This window comes from Anastrepha obliqua, chromosome 2 (assembly GCF_027943255.1).
Source record: "Anastrepha obliqua isolate idAnaObli1 chromosome 2, idAnaObli1_1.0, whole genome shotgun sequence".
NCBI classification, from domain to species: domain Eukaryota; kingdom Metazoa; phylum Arthropoda; class Insecta; order Diptera; family Tephritidae; genus Anastrepha; species Anastrepha obliqua.
In genome coordinates, this window is record NC_072893.1 from 64,170,988 (window position 1) to 64,188,180 (window position 17,193).

The following is a 17,193-nucleotide window of genomic DNA, read 5'->3' on the forward strand; positions in this document are numbered from 1 at the left end:
ATTACGTCATTAATAAAAATGGAACGATACACGATAAAACAACGCATTGGTGAATATTTGGCAGAGACGGTTCATAGAACTCGAACATTTTTGGGTCATCGAGAAGCACCTTGTCGGACCGCAATACAGAAATTGGTGAAAAAATTCGAGCTGTTGGGACAAGTTAGTAATGTGAATAATAAAACCCGTGCACGTCTTTGATGATTGGGTCGTTGAAATGCATGAAAATGATCTGGAACTCCATCGAAAAATCATCTTGAGTGATGAGACCCATTTCCATCTCGGTGGCTCCGTCAACAAGCAGAATTGTCGCATCTGGGACTCAGAAAATTCAAGAGTTGTTGTTGAAAAGCCTCTCTATCCTCAACGTGTGACGGTTTGGTGGGGCTTATGGTCCGGCGAAGTCATTGGAACTTACTTTTTTGAAAATGAAACTGGAGCCACGGTTACGGTGAATGAATTGCGCTATCGAGAGATTATTAACGATTTTTTTATGACTGGTATTAGATGGTATTGATTTGGATAACGTTTATCTTCAACAAGACGGCGCTACGTGCCACACAAGCAACGAAACCATTGATCATTTACGAGAATAACACCTCTTATTGGAAAACCCTTTATTTTTATGAGTATAGATCGCCAACTTAACCATCTAGAAAAACTACAACTCAGAATTTTCTCACATTGGCAAACTTTCGATTCGTTTCCGCGTTGGATCGGCCCTTGACAACTTCCAGAAAACTTATAGCATAGTGGCACACGCTTTTTTCCATTCGGGTATGTTTAGCATCAATCCTTTAACTTCATTCCAATTAAGGTGCATGGCATGGGCAGTAGCAGAAATATAATGTTTTATTTCCAGTTCAATTCCATCAATTGACAATTTGTGCGTATTTTATATTTTTACACTCAATATTACAAAAAAAAATTTATAAAAAATATATTTAACCCTCTGTTTCAAGGGGTTCCCTAGTGCGGTGGCCGATTTTATTCAGCTTTAGTTTAAGTTGTGATAACTTTTCAGATTCTTTGGCAAATCTGAAAATATCCTCCAGTTTGAGCAAACAAAAATTACTCGTACGTAGACTTGCTCTAAAAAGGCAGGAGAATCACAGAGAAAGTGCTCAGTACGATCTGCCTGCTCTAAGAAAAACAAGCAAGTCGTGCCCCCAATGATTCCAATGGTAGTCATATGCAGACCCCATTAATAGTGTGATGTAATAATACCGACCATAAACTGAACGTATTTTCTACCAACTTTTAGAAAAAAACGCGAAAGAATTCTGTTCGAGCTTATCACAAAATACTTTGCAGTTCTGCGGCGTTCTAGACTGAACCATCGCTCTTTATGGAAATTGCATGCATATTCGCTGATCAAATTCATGATTCCTGCGGAACTGATTCGGATTATTGGCTCTGGTCCCCGTGGGGTAACCGCTGTTCCGCAGTTGACCAATTCATCGCTAATTTCCTTTCCTTGAACACCGGAGTGTCCTGGAATCCATATAAATACAAGCCTGTTCTGTCTTGCGACAGAATTAAGCATCTTCTTACATTCTTGAACAATCTTTGAGGTTTGCTTTGCGTTTTCCATTTGGAAAACAGTTGCCTTTCCATCCATAGCGTAATGATACTTATTACTATCGTTTAAGTACCACCCGGCTCCAGAGCTTAATTCATTCTTGGACCCATCGGTAAGGAACATATTCGTTAAATTTCTTTCAATGCGCTATTGACTACTCCATTGTGTGAGCAGCTCGTCCTCAGATGCCAAAAATCTTATTTTGCTACAAAAAAAAACAAAAAAAAAATGACCTTGCATTTTTGCATTATTTTAATTGGATAATAATAGCACTTGTACCGAATCTGCCAATACAATTATTAAATCTCTCGCACCATTTTTGAGATACTCCTGGAATCAGTTTATGTAAAACGCAAAAAAAAAACAATTTTTCAACACATCACATGGGGGTGATAACCCCCTTAAGTAGCTTTTAATACTTCTTAAACTTTAGCCTTAAAGATTTTCCTTGATTTCAACTGAGCGGAAGTTTGAATTCCCTTGCATTACGTCATTGCTTTCCAAAATAATTACAGCAATACGCCAGTGGCCCATTAAAACCAATTTCAATTTTTTTTTGTTTTTCTGATACATTTAGCTATAAAAAATTTTAAATGAAGCTAATTACAGTAGTCATAAATTTCACACTCAATCCAAATCTCATCCATTTATTGATTTCTTTCTTTGTTCTCTTTTTCTTTCGTTCCTTACAGGCCATGGTACTGCCGCCGTTGGCGAAATGGCCATACGAAAATGGCTTTACATTTACAACGTGGTTTCGTTTGGATCCTATTAATTCGGTGAATATCGAGCGCGAGAAGCCCTACCTCTATTGGTGAGTATGCAAACCTATACATTGTAACCACATCAAAAGCGGCAGCCAGTTTTACTTGATTTTTTTCTTTTTCTTTTTATTTTTTTTTTTTGTATCTTTTTTTTTTTTGTTTCGTTGCTTGGTCAACTTCCACTACTAACTACTTACTTTTCCCAAGTCTTCATTATTTCTCGCATTCTATTTGCTGCTATTCTTCCTTTAGCTACCATTTCTACTTTGTGTTACAATTCGTTTTACTACATTTTTATTTGTTTCACGCTTTTTTGTTCTTACCGTTATTTCGTCTTAATAGTATACCATTTGATTTAATTAATTTGAAATATTGCTGCAATTTGCAATTCATTAATTCGCCTTCGTTCAGCTTGCGTACACCACTCATTCCATTTTGTTCAGCCACTCCTTGCACTACTTCAGCGTATCCTGCGAACTAATTTGCTCGATTTTCTTCTTCACTTCATCTACTTCATTCATTTACCTTAAATTTCAGACTTGGCTTCTTCACAATTATCGTTTTCATTTCCTATTTTCTGCCACTTTCATATTTTATAACAATTTTTCGCTTTCTTTCTTCTTTTTTTCTTTCAGTTTTAAAACATCGAAAGGCGTTGGCTATACAGCTCATTTTGTTGGCAATTGTCTGGTGCTTACATCGATGAAAGTCAAAGGCAAAGGTTTCCAACATTGTGTGAAATATGAATTTCAACCGAGAAAGGTGAGTTGGTGCACTGGTCGATGAGGTGTACGTTGACGATTGAACATTTTTCCATTTCTAAATGTTTACAATATTTCATATTTTATGAGTGGTGCCGATGAGCTATGCCGAGTATGGGGTGGGCTTTAGGTTGATGGTTCAAATGAATGTACTCTCATTTGGTTTAATTAGCGCAATTACAACGGGCACTTAGATACTCAGGCTATTCATGGCACGCAATTGAGGATTTGGTAGTGGTTGGCTTGCAATATTTTTGCTACCCAAATTTAATAGGTTTTCTTTGAAAATGAGCCTCATATTTTCACGATTTAATTTAGGGATAATGGCTAGAATTCCTAAAGAAAAATAAAGTATAGAGTGTAAAATTTAAAATATATAGTATAGAGTATAGAGTGTAGAGTATAGAGTATAGAGTATAGAGTATAGAGTATAGAGTATAGAGTATAGAGTATAGAGTATAGAGTATAGAGTATAGAGTATAGAGTATAGAGTATAGAGTATAGAGTATAGAGTATAGAGTATAGAGTATAGAGTATAGAGTATAGAGTATAGAGTATAGAGTATAGAGTATAGAGTATAGAGTATAGAGTATAGAGTATAGAGTATAGAGTATAGAGTATAGTGTATAGAGTATATAGTATAGAGTATAGAGTACAGAGTATAGAGTACATAGTATAGAGTATAGAGTATAGAGTATAGAGTATAGAGTATAGAGTATAAAGCGCTTACTATAATGTAGAGGGCTTAGAGTATAGCAGCTACATAAAAAATTGGTTGTAGCCGAACAAAGTGGTACTGGCCTGAAGGTAATGTCAGCTTCCCTAATTAATTATAAAATATCCTTGGCATATGGACTCTCAACGCTTAGGAGTTGGACTACAGAGCGAATCCAAGTCAGATGATCCAACTATTTATATTAGGTCATTGTCGTTAACTTTTTTGAAATTGGTATATTTGTAGGCTTGAGTATAATAAAAAGTAAACTGAAAAATTTTTGGAAGATTTTAAAAAATTTTTAGATTTGTTCAATGCTGGAAATTATGATATAAATTTATCTGAAGCAGCATAAAAATTTTGTTTCCCAAAAAATCTTGAGAAAAAATGATTTAAAGAAACAAATTTTTATTAAAATTTTTTTGGAAAAAATTTGTATTTTTTGAAAAATTTTTTTTATTTTTTGGAAAAAAATTTTATTTTTTTATTTTTAAGTCAGGGCAGATCTTGCCTCAAATTTGTGTTTTATTTTTTCTCTTTGTTATTAGCGATTCGTTAAAGCAATATTGTGCATTGCAATAATTAAAAAGAAAAAAAAAACTAAAACCAAAACAAAATAATAAAAAAGAAATTACCAAAAAAACATGGTATTTCTCTTAATAATTTGTTAAAAAAGTTTATTTCATGCTAAAAGCAGTAGGCCAACATTTTTTTTAAATGTTAAAAAGAACCGAATATATTTGCCTCGAATAATTTGAATAAATCTCCAAATCATTAATTTTTCTTTGAAGTGATTGATCTGAAGATGGTTTTAATCTAAAGTTGAAAATGTCAGAAACGCATTCGGAGACTTGAAATTGTCTGGAGAGGGATCATCACTATTAGAAAAAATTGCATTTAGCATTCCGTGTTTCATGCTCACAGTGGGTTTCGAACCCGGGGTAGCAGTGTGGCACTTGCAAAAAAAAAACCCCTGCTATATAAGTTTTGACCAAAAAAAAAGTGAAATAAAGTTCGCCTATTTTTCGTCGAAGCAGAACTGAATCTGAACCTAACTTTTATAGTCGAACATGGCTGAAGCTGAGGCCGAAATTCGGTCAGACTCCAAAGAGGATAGATTACCGTGTTTAGCCTTCAGCTATGATGAAAAATGAAATTGAGCGAGCACACTTCAGTTGCTACATCACCGCATACTCGGCCGTCGAATTCTGCCTGCGCATTTCACACTTCTTCACACACTCCTTAAATCAATAGTACGGCAACGTAGCAACATCAACGAAAACTGGGTTAGTTTATTTGGTATATCACTAAACACTCTCAGTATTTTCATAAATAAGTCGCTTTGTTACCTCTGTTACGTCACATGGATTCTTTCAAGTTCGGTTCGGTTAACGGTCCGATATTGGCCACACCCTCTGAATTTTTTTCACCATGTCAAGCCATACTCTACTTGAAATCAAACTTTCAAATCAAAGCTACTAGGGGCGTCGGGTAGTATCGTTTTAAAATGAAACTGGAAAATATGAGAAAAGGTTATTTGTTTTAAAAAGAATTTGGAAAGAAGTAGAGACACAGATATTTTACGTAGCCAAATTGAGCTTCTTAAGTATTGTGGTCCTCTAGGAACTATACACGAAATTTAACCAAATGAACCTCAACACAATATTTCAAAAAAACTAAGAAAATATAATCGTTTTTTGTACTTCTTGCAGTGGTATATGATTGCCATAGTGTACATATATAATCGTTGGACAAAAAGCGAAATAAAGTGCCTCGTTAATGGACAATTGGCGTCCAGTACCGAAATGGCGTGGTTCGTTTCTACAAACGACGTAAGTACTTTGATATGCTTTTGCACTCTTAAAACTTCTGTACTTTTCAATAATTCACAATCTTCACTGCTATTAAACATCTTCACTTCTTGTCGCTTTGCAGCCATTCGATAAGTGTTACATTGGCGCAACGCCCGAACTGGATGAGGAGCGCGTCTTTTGCGGGCAAATGTCAGCGATTTACCTATTCAGCGAAGCGTTGACAACGCAGCAGATTTGTGCGATGCATCGCCTGGGGCCGGGCTATAAGGTGAGTTGTTGAAGAATAAAATTTAAAAAATAAAATAAGAAAATTTTAAAAACTAAAAAAAGTTAAGAAAATTAAAAAAATTAAGAAAATAAAAAAATTAAAAATAGAAGAGTCACATGAAGTTAGTTATGAAGTTTAAGTAATATTTTTATTTAGTTTATCATTGCACAGGCTTTTTACGTTTAACATTTTCGTAAGAGTTGCTGTGATATGTTTTAGCTTTGACATTATTGTAAAGTTGTAGACAAAGAAAAAAAAAAAGACAAAACACAATTTTGATTCACACTATTGTTTTATCCTTTTTCCTGTTCTCTTTTTCTGTCTTTTCCCAAACACGCTTTTTTTGGGCACATTGCAAATGCTACCCACTAAATTCAATAATGAAATGCTGTCTTTGTAAAACGTTCAAAAACTCAATTTTTTTCGTCATAATATTTTTTTTAATTGGGTTTTGTATTCATAAAAACTATTACTTTCGTTTATTTTTCGAATATTAAACATTCTTCATGTTTAAATTTGCAAAAAAAAAAACCAAATTATTCATGCTTTAAAATTATTTATGCGGTTATATTTTTCTAAATTATTGTTGTCGCATTGTTTCTTTTGTTTTGAATTCAAAATGTTCTTCGTACTTCATATTAAAATTTATGACATTATATAATTTTCCAAAAAAAAAAAAAAAAAATTATTGATATTTTTATACGATATTATTTTTCTAAATTTTTTTTTTTGATTTTTTTTTGAGTGTTTTTGTAAATATGGTTTTCCTTAAATTTATGACATTATATAACTTATAAAAAATTCTTTAAAATTAAAAAAAAACGCTAAACCATAATTTTCGATGATTTGGAATTTTTTTCGAATATTAAATATTTTTCATAATGTGTATTAAAATTCTTGAAAACTTATAATTTTCTTAAAAAATATTTAAAATTAAAAAAAAAAAAATAAACTTGTTGAAATTATCCAAATTCGTTCACGAAAATTTTTTTCTAAATTACTATTTGCGATTTTTTTTCCTAATACCAAATATTTTTCATATTATATATTAAAATTCATGTCATTTTATAACTTTCCTAAACATTATTTTAAATTGACAAAAAAAAATGTATTGAAATTATTAAATTTCTCATGCGAGAACATTTTTCTGAATTATTATTTTCAATTATTTCGAAATATATTTTTTCAAATACTAAATTGTATATTAAAATTCATGACATTATATAATTTTTCTAAACATGATTTGAAATTGACAAAAAAAAAATGTACTCAAATCATTGAAATTCTTATGCGACAAAATTTTTCTGAGTTACTATTTTCAATTATTTCGAATATTTTTTTTCGAATATTAAATATTTTTCATATTGCATATAAAAACTTTATGGCATATATTTTACATAAAAATTATTTAAAATTAAAAAAAAAAACTTATTGGAATTATTCCAATTATGCGGTGACATTTTTCTAAATTACTATTTTCGATAACTTTTTTTTCAAATATGTAATATTCATAATGTATATAAAAATTTACGGCATCATATAAACTTCCCAAAAATTATTTAAAATTAAAAAAAAAAAAATTATTACAATTATTCAAACTCTCATATATAATATCTCTATTTCATAATTCAAAATTTACCCACCGTTTCACATTCGAAATCGTTTTCAACCGTCTCCTGCGTTCCGTCGTTTCTCAAAAATACACAGTCACAATTCCGCTTTGACAACGAGTGCTATTTGAACCTGCCGGACAATCACAAACGGGTGAGTCAGAACAACAACAACAACACCACCAATATCAACAATAAATCCACGACGGTGCTGCTAGCCGAACAAGAGGCTCAGGCCATCGACTGGGCCGATGAGAAGCTCGATTTGAGTGCGGCTTTTTCGAAAATTCGTGCAGTGCTCTCAGCGCGAAATGCTTCTGCCAATGCGGTGCTCAATGCCTTGGGAGGTGTTGTGGTCGATCAGATGGCGTCTAGCGGCGCCACTACGTCGGGTACCTCCACAACATCAACATCGACAGCGGCGAATGCCAACAGCGCTAGCGGAAGCCATGCGGCTGGCGCAAACAACAACAATCAGTATGGTAGCGTTGCGGGTGTAGCCGGCGCCAACGATAACAACAAAATCATCTCAGATCCTTTGTGTCATTTGCCAACGGGGAACACGTCCTTTGGTATTTATTTGTTTTAAATTTATTATTTCATTTTTTTCGCATTTTTTACTTCTTGTTTCTCATTTGTTGTTTGTGTAAAGAGATTTGCACTTCAATTGAAATTTATTTATTTTTCATTTGTTGTTTTTTTCCTGTTTCTCTTTTTTTTTGTGTTTTTCTTATACTTTGTATTGCTTTTCCTTTAGAACAATTGCGTCGTATTTCGTCTACTTCCGCTGCTGGTTTGGAGCTTTTGAGGGGATACTCCACTCAGACCGAAGAAATTAATCAGCTTAAAGCTGTAAGCATTTTTAAGTATTTTATATTTTTTTTATATTCTTTCTTTGTTCATTCGTTATGTTGTGTATGTGTGTGATATTTTCGTTTTTCATCTAAGAGTTGATTTTTTGTCACTTTTTCGGCGGACACACTCATTTAATTCTAAATGTGCAGCACAGCCACTGTGTGTGTGTGTCTTTGTGGAGTCTGGATACTGGAAATTTAAGAAATTAGTGCTTTAATTAAAATTACTAATTTGTAGAAGATTAAGTGAGCTTTGATTATGTTTATTTGTATGAATTCAAAAACGCTTTATTGGTTGGGCTTAATTTTCTCTATTTTTAATAGCAAAAAAAGGTTATCACATAGAATATTGCACATTACTTAAAAAAATATTTTTCTATAGCTAGAAAATAAGCTAGTATCTGCGGCTTCAAACTTCTTTTTGGGCTTTGAAATTATTTTCTATAATTGGATATAAGAACAAAATCACAAAAAAATCCATACCAAAATGGCACTCTTTGTTTTTTTTTTTTGGTATTTGCAAATATCTTGGTTTCCGAAATGAAATCATTAAAAGATTTATCAACATACTAAACATTGTTTTTTTTCTTTCCCTTAATTTTTTTCTATTTCTTAAAGAGGTAAACTAGTAAATGTATCTAGCTGTGGGTAGCCTGGTCAGGAAAATAAAAATAGCCTTAAATTAATGACTTACAAACTTTTCCTCACATCAATAGCTTAGTGTAATAGGCAGAAAGTTTGCGAATTTTTAATTTTTTTCCAAAATTTTTTTTTCCAAAATTCTCAAATTTTTTTTTTTTTTGAAAAAAATTATTGTTTTTGTTCTTAAACAAAGTGTTTTTTTTTCAAATGAAATTTTTTTTTTTCAAACAAAAATTTAATTTTTTTTTTTCAAACAAAAATTTTCCAAAAAAAAAAAATTTTCAAAAAAAATTTTTTGCCACAAAAAATCCTTAAAATTCAAAGTAAACCTAATGTGCACATTTTTCCTTTAGATATATGTAAATGTGCAAGTAAAATTTAACAAGTTTATTCAGAGCGGCCCCTCGGCGCCCCCTATCGGCGCAAAATTAATCACCTTGTCGGAAGATAGAACGCGTAAAGGTCGAAATAAAGATTTCCATCACTTAAAATCATTTTGTTTTTAAATTTAATAAAAAAGCTATTACAAAAAAATGGGATGCTTAATTTTGCGCCATTTTATATGTATGCATATTTGGTGGCTACCTCCTAAAAAGTCAAGAAGGAAATGTTTAATATTTTTTATGCATTTAAATAGTTCGGAGATGGAACTGTATAACAAAAAAATGGTGAAAGTTCGGCTTACAATATAATCTGCATTTTGTTGCCTAGGGTAGTAATTAATTTTGATGTGGCTATTACGAAATTAATATATTATTCCACTGCGACCGCCGCTGTTAAAAACGTCATTGACCATCGCTTTCCGGAAATTTAAAGCAGTCGGATTTTGTTCCCAAAAGCTTTTGGGATGACTTACACAGCAAAAGAGTCATTTTTTATGGTGCATACCTGTGCGTTTCTTTAAAATTAGAATCAGGGAAATAAAAAATATATACTAATTTTAACTAAAATTTTTTTCTAATCGACAGATTTCTTTCTTACCTCGAATTCTGAATTTCATAGGTTAGCTGAACTCAAATCTGAAATTGAAACTGAAATGGTTCAAAAGAGAGAATGCAATATGAAAGACGGAACTTATAGAAATAGAGCCAATCTCAACGTAGATTGGTTGCAAGAGATTTCAGGTATCAGGATTTTAGAAAAATTTCTTGAAAACAGACTGCACGTCAAAATGAAATATAGTTTTTTTTAAGCGACTAATGTCTAATGACTAATATTTGTTCCCTTGCGATTTGTGTATAATTAATTTTCATGATTTTTATTTTTTGTTTTATTTTAATATTAATTGTTTTAGAACATTGAACGAATTTCATAAGCAACAATTAAGTCATGTGAAAAGTACATTTTATGCTTTCATCCATAATAGCCATCATCAAGGCCTAATTGCAAAAGTATAAGTTTGAATAAAAATTTTATAAAATACAAATCGCGAAAAGTTATTCAATTCAAAGCTTTCCAGGTTTCTCAATTTCAAGTACTTCTCCCACGCTAACCATAATTGGCCAATCGCTCTTACGCTACGAGTTGAACTAAAAAACTTTGCATAAACATTTTTGTGCCTCAAGAGGTGAAGCAATTAAAACTTTAGTTTAGCAAAACCCGAGGAGTAAATTGAGCGGGCGAGAGAGGAGGAAGGGAAACAAGGTTTGAATTTTGTTAAACAAACAAATCAACACCAAACGAAGCGGGCGTTTATTGCAACAGATGACTTACAATGCAGGAACAGCAGGTTTCAAAGCCTTGCTTCCACTCACGTGTGTGCATATTTACATGTGTAGTTGTACGTATTTATATATAAACGTATTTAAGTACAAGGATACGATGTTTTATTAAATGTATGTATATCCTTTTATTCAATCATTGAAATTATTAGAGCATGAAATTTACGCTTGCAATTAATTGAGTTGCAAGGCGGCGCGGCGTGGCAGTATGCTGCCTGTTTTCCACATCATCATGTCTTTCAATCGCATTCTCATATACCCATACATGTGCATGTGCATGAATTTGTGTGTACTGCACTAATACAAGCCCACTGCCTCAACTCTTAAGCCTTCCAAGGGTGTGCTGAGACTTCGGTTGAATGAGAATCGAGCCGCCGCGGGGCTTAGCATTCAATGCGATTCCGTTTCATTGCATGCCAAAGTTGCGTCCTTCAGTCAGTTGGCCTTTGAGGCCTCCACCTCAACAGCATCTTGTAGGCAAACCAATGCGTCTAGGCGCTTGTAAAGGAGTGTTCGCATTGCAGCGCAAATTGTTGGCATACTTAAGGAGAGAGAGCAGGTGGTCGTGTGCAAAGTGAAATGAGAACGTTAGTGTTAAAGTGTAGGCAGTAAAAACGAAACAAAAAAAATTGGAATTTTAACAACTTTCGCTAGCTGGTTAAAAAGAATAAGTTTTTACGTAATTTAAATAAAGAAATTGAAGGAAAATGTTGCATCATTACTACATTTCATAACATCGTACAACAACTCTTAACTTTTTGATTGGCGCAGATTAGGTTACAGTGGTTGTCACTCTCTATTTCATAAGGGTGTAGAGTGGGCCCACTTAGACCTGGAGGTCAATTGGAAAGCCACTACTTTGAACTCAAGCTCCCTCTCTAATTCCCAAAGTTAAGTAACCACTTCATCTCTTTGATAAACAATAAAAATCCTGTGGATGGCTGCCAATTTCAAGTTCGTTAGACATACAAATTTATCGATAAACATTAAATTCTGACAAGAGCGGGCCAATCGCAGAGGAAGTGTTTAGCGCTTTCCACCTCCTGCTCGTCTTTGTACCTGCGAAAGAAGTCATTTACGTTTCCTATGTGGAGTGCCCGGTGATGGTACCAACTACCGTACCAATGGAAGGCCGCTCTAGATCGATAAAGTTCTGTGTTCATTTCTTCTAGGTCAGACCAGTGGGCTCTATGGCGCATCTAATGTTGGCTTGCGCAATGTAAACCAAACTGATCAACAGCCTGCTTGAGGATAAAGGGACGTCCACATATTGAGCAGAATTGCCTGATTTAAATTAGTTTCTCGCCGAGCGAGCTCATCTGCGATGCAATTTCGAGGAATATCTCAGTGTCCATACAACGTTGGTGGTGCACCGCTCATTACGAATGGCTCTACATTCAGTTGCTACTTCGAAAGAAGTGGTATTGCATTGTACAGATTTTATGGCAGCTTGACTGTCCGAGTAGATAGTGAACTCTTATACTGCAACAGACGAGTTCCTGACCTGCAGCGCAGCCTCCTTTACAGACATTAACTCAGGTTGAAAAACGCTGCAGTTTTCAGGTAGCCGTAGACTTAAGTGCAACTGCAGCACTTCTGGGCGTATGCTACTCCCGGTCTGGAGCCATCAGTGAAGTTAGCCACTTATCCCGGCTCAAAGTATTCAACGTTCATCTTTCTGGAATTTGCGCGGAAAAATTATTTTCAAAACAAAATTCTGGAGCAATATAATCTAGCTCCCTATTTGTTCCCAGAAGAATTGCGAAAATTTTCGATAGAACAAAGTCTTAGTCCAGCACATCTCAATATTTTTTTTACAGTGGCTTACACCCGACCAGGCATAGCCAAATGATTTTCAGAACTTCCAGCTATGAATAAAATATCGACAAATGAATAAGAACAATAATTTTATTTGTTTTTTTTTCTTTTTAAACTGATTATGAGCTAACAAAATGAAAATACAAAGCCGAGAGTGGCCAATAATTTCCAAATTTCAGTCATAGAAATCTTTTTATTACGTGAAAAATTATTCCAAGTCGTTTTCTGACAGACCTATTTTTTCATTGTTCTGTAGTAGAATTTTAGGGGGCTAATTTTTGTGGATCAAATTAACAATCCAGCTCATCTCATTATATTTTAGTTTTTCTAAATACTCTTGATTTCCAAATATTTCTCAAAAAAATCTTTTTATTTCGTGGAAAAATGTTCTGAGTCGTTTTCTGGCAAACATATTTTTGTCAATTTTCTTTAGTAGAATTTTACGCTGATCGTTTTTATAGTTCAAACTTTTAGTCCAAAACGTCTCAATATTTTTTTTTTTATAAATTCTTATAAGTTGCAAATTTTGCCTTTACTACTACTTAAAAAGTGTTATAACTCGCTTTCTGACAAACCTATTTCTTCATAATTCTATAGTAGAATTCCACGAGGATCACTTTTGTAGAGCATTTTAACCCGCTCGCTGCCCTTTTTATGGTACAATATGACCCATTTTTCAAGCAATCTCCAAAAAGTACTTCTGCATGGGGCATTTGTGGACTAAAATCTTCTACGAATATATTTGCTACAAAATTCCACTAGCGCTTACCGAAAACACAAAAGTCGACAATATAAGCATTTACTTGTGAACGATTGAAATACTCGCCTAACCGAAAACCTTGCAATATTTATAAATATACTAACAGCCACCACCTACCAACTAAGTAGATGAGCAACAGCAAGAAATTATGTGCACACCGCCACATACACGCTTATGTATTATAAATACAAGCATACATACATTATTTCCTGCAAACATTTGTGCATAAATCTAGGCGAAATTAGTATGCTCATGCATCGATTATGCACTTGAAAGCAATTAAGCACTTGAGCGCTTGCACTTTTTCTTATTTTTACACACTTTTGTTTCAATCACTCTTTCCCTACATTGTACAGTACAGTATACAACGATTTCCAAAACGATTTGTTGTTTTTTTGTGCACAATACGGGCAATCATACATACATACATACATACATACATACATACATGCATACACGCATACAGGCATATTTTAATTCCAAACAATAATGGGGGGTTATTTGAAGCACTGTACCTAGTCCAGCGTGAAATGATGCTGAGGTGGAAGAGGTTGCAAAATTAGAGAGAAGCGGCTTATCGTCGGTCCAAGTTTGTATTGTGCAGAACCCATTACAGCTACACGTGCACAAGTATCCGAGTAGCTATGCGCAGGAAAAGAGGCTTAGAAATGTGTATAGATTGCTTCGAAAGTAAAATAAAAGCAATAAAATGCAGCTGGCTTCGTGCTGGTGAAGTGCTTTTGTTTAATGAAAAAATTAAGTCTAGGGATATCGATACACGCCGCCGAAATTATTATGTAGGAGCACCAAATACGCCAAGTTTTGACTATCTAATTATTTATTTTTTAATTTCAATTATTATAATTTTTTAGTATTATATAATTCAAAGATCATAATCGTCCACTAGTTTTACGCTTTGCACAGGATTTATAAAAATTCGAGAAATTTTCATTAAAACTTTGAAATTTTTAATCAGACTTTTATAATAATTTGGGTGTCTAACCCATTAAATTTTAGTATAACAAAGTGCAAATTTGAAGTCATTCAACATTTTCGTTGACTTTCGATCATCTTTTGTGTTGACTCTTCGTAGAAAAAAATGTGTGGCGTCAGTAAAAAGATGTATAAGAAATCAACAAGAATTTTTGGCCACTTCGAATTGCATACCAACAATATTTCTAGAAATTCTAATAAAAAACGAATACGGTTTTGGAAATTTTCTAATTTAATTACAATACTTTTAAAAATGGCACTGAAGTTGACCCTCCCGAAAAATTGAACCTGGACGATTCGATTTGATTGTTTTTGTTTTTTTGTTTTGACAACACCAGGCCGAAAAAGTCGTCTCGAGATAAATGGGTTTAAAGTTTGAGGTACAGGAGCGCGCGGACCGTATATTCCTAAGATACTACACTTTCGAAATATCGAAGAAACAAAATACCGATTTTTTGAAGTTTCTAGACCACTGGGTCAAGTTTAAGTCTTACTCCCCTTTTGTAGCTAATAAGAATTCATATGATAAGCCTTTAGAAACCTTTGTGGATAAGGATAAATATTTTTATCTTCTGTATACATTTTAAAGCTGTTTAAAACCATAAATGTTTTTTTTTAATCAATAGCAGGTAATTATATTGCACTAACGGCAATAAAATTAATACAATTTGTAAAATTTTTGAAGCTTTAAAAATCCCATATAATAATTATTTACATCATAAAATTTGTTTTTTATATGCTTTTTTGAAAGCTTTAAATGAACAATGAACCCAAATATACGTAATATTAAAAGTATTTCGTAATTTTTCTTTTATCAGTATTTCCAGTGACTTCAGACACTCTACCGGCACTAATTTCACCATTTTTTCATTATAATTCGCTCAAGCTTAGCCGATTTTATCAACAAAAACTTATTAAAAAACAAAAATTCGGCTTACTATTTTACAATTACCTTTAAAAATGAAAGCACTGAGTCACATCTGTGCATTAGAGGGTTAAACCAGCTACTTTCATGCCTTCACGCTATACAAAAAATTCCGCTTATTGTTTTTGCTTGTTTTGTTTTCTGTTTTTTGCGTATTCTAAGTGTGCCTTTTAGCAACGCCAGCAGCCTTCATTTAATATGTATGTACTGTTATACCGTTATTTTTTACAATTTTTCCATTCTTCTTTTTTTATCAAACAAATCCAAATATTTTACCCCTGCAAAATAAATGTAAAGTGGCTACACACAATCAACCAATTCCTATGTATAGCAGTGCCAAAGTGAGCAACAAAAAACAAAACAAAAAAAAAACATAATTAAAATCAGCAAAAATTTACAAAAAATTGAGCAGCAAATCGAGCTGAAGAGCACAAATTCGCAAGCGCACCGTCATTTTATCGCCTAAGCGTCCTACGAAAAATGTCCTTCAACTACACAAAACGCATCTTTACTTACATACATACATACGTACTAACATTAATGTATATATGTATATATACAAATACACATACATACATAGAAACATACAAAATATATTTTATTTGTATTTACTAACTGAAATAAATTTGTTTCTATTATTCTTACAACGCCGTGGCAACCGAACAAAATCTGATGTGGACAACAAAAACGAAAACGAAAATTCCTCCTTGTTATTACACTGTTCTTGCTGACACAGGTACTCTACGATGGTAAATTGTCAAATGCCATCGTCTTCATGTACAATCCAGTGGCAACCGATGGTCAGCTGTGTTTACAATCCGCACCCAAAGGAAATGTTTCATATTTTGTACATACACCGCATGCACTTATGTTACAGGTGAGTGGCAAAGTAGCAGCAGCTGCAGAATATTTAAGTAAAAAGGGTAGTAGTGAAGAAACAGAAAAATACACCAGGTCTCCGCCACTTGAGTAGTGAGTGAAAATAATAAAAAAATGTAACATATAAATATTTTAAACTAATACTCGTAAAACCATAGTCACCTTATCAGAAGCATGCACTCAAAGCATGTTGGACAATTTTTTTTTTTTTGCTAAACAAGTAAGCTCAAAAAGTGTTTTTGTACAAATAAATAAATAATAAAAGTCAATGAGCATGCAAGAAAAATTGTTGGTATTGGGTTTGTGTTTATAACGAGTAAGAAAATTGTGGAAATATACTTGCGTATGTAAATAAAGGCAAACAGTCAACGTCAAATGTATGTGAACTTTTTATTGAAAGGCGAAAATTCAAAAACAAATATCAATACAAAACAAGAAAATTCATGCTAAATACACCATAAAATACATGAAGCAAAAACTGAATGGATCACAAATCAGTGCAAAGAAATCGAAAAACTCCAAAAACTTCTGGATGAGTTTAATCTGCACAAAAAACTGAGTGATGCTTGTGCAACTAATAAAAAATCTGTGAAATGTACTTTAATATTTGAACGAAAATGATGAATTAGTCTCTGAAATAAATGAAAAGCATAACATTTGAGATATTATAAATATATACGTAATTTGTTTACCGCCACCAGCCCTGGAACCGATCATATACATAAATCATTTTCAGGAATGCGCGAGCCTACCTGTAACTGTAGAAGATATAAGAAAAGCTATTCAGTCGTCTGAAAAAACAGCAAGGCGACACTGACGAGCTGCCAGCTGAGTTACTTAAAATGATTGGTGACAACAACTTCAAGTTACTCCTCAAATTTTTAACTTATTTTATATGCAACTCTGGTAAATATCCACAAGATTCGCTAACATTGAGTTTTATACCAATACCGAATAAACAAAATGCACAAAAATGCTTGGAATAAAGACTAACCACGGGCTTAAAATGTTTTTAAAAATTATTCACAATCGAGTATATAAACAAAGTGAAGCTGCTGGTGGTAAATTTCAGTTTGGTTTTAAAAAC

The 17,193-nt window shown here is 33.1% G+C and overlaps 1 protein-coding gene across 2 annotated transcripts in view; it reads left to right on the forward strand.

Moving 5' to 3' along the window:
• The window catches only part of LOC129239217 (neurobeachin), a 231,460-nt gene that overhangs the window by 98,669 nt on the left and 115,598 nt on the right, over positions 1-17,193 (forward strand). For both annotated transcript variants that reach the window (XM_054874564.1, XM_054874565.1), the window contains exons 4-10: positions 2,275-2,396; positions 2,982-3,108; positions 5,535-5,654; positions 5,758-5,904; positions 7,612-8,086; positions 8,272-8,366; positions 15,964-16,104. In XM_054874564.1, the coding sequence (XP_054730539.1) occupies positions 2,275-2,396; positions 2,982-3,108; positions 5,535-5,654; positions 5,758-5,904; positions 7,612-8,086; positions 8,272-8,366; positions 15,964-16,104 (1,227 nt within the window). The remainder of the gene's footprint in view (positions 1-2,274; positions 2,397-2,981; positions 3,109-5,534; positions 5,655-5,757; positions 5,905-7,611; positions 8,087-8,271; positions 8,367-15,963; positions 16,105-17,193) is intronic.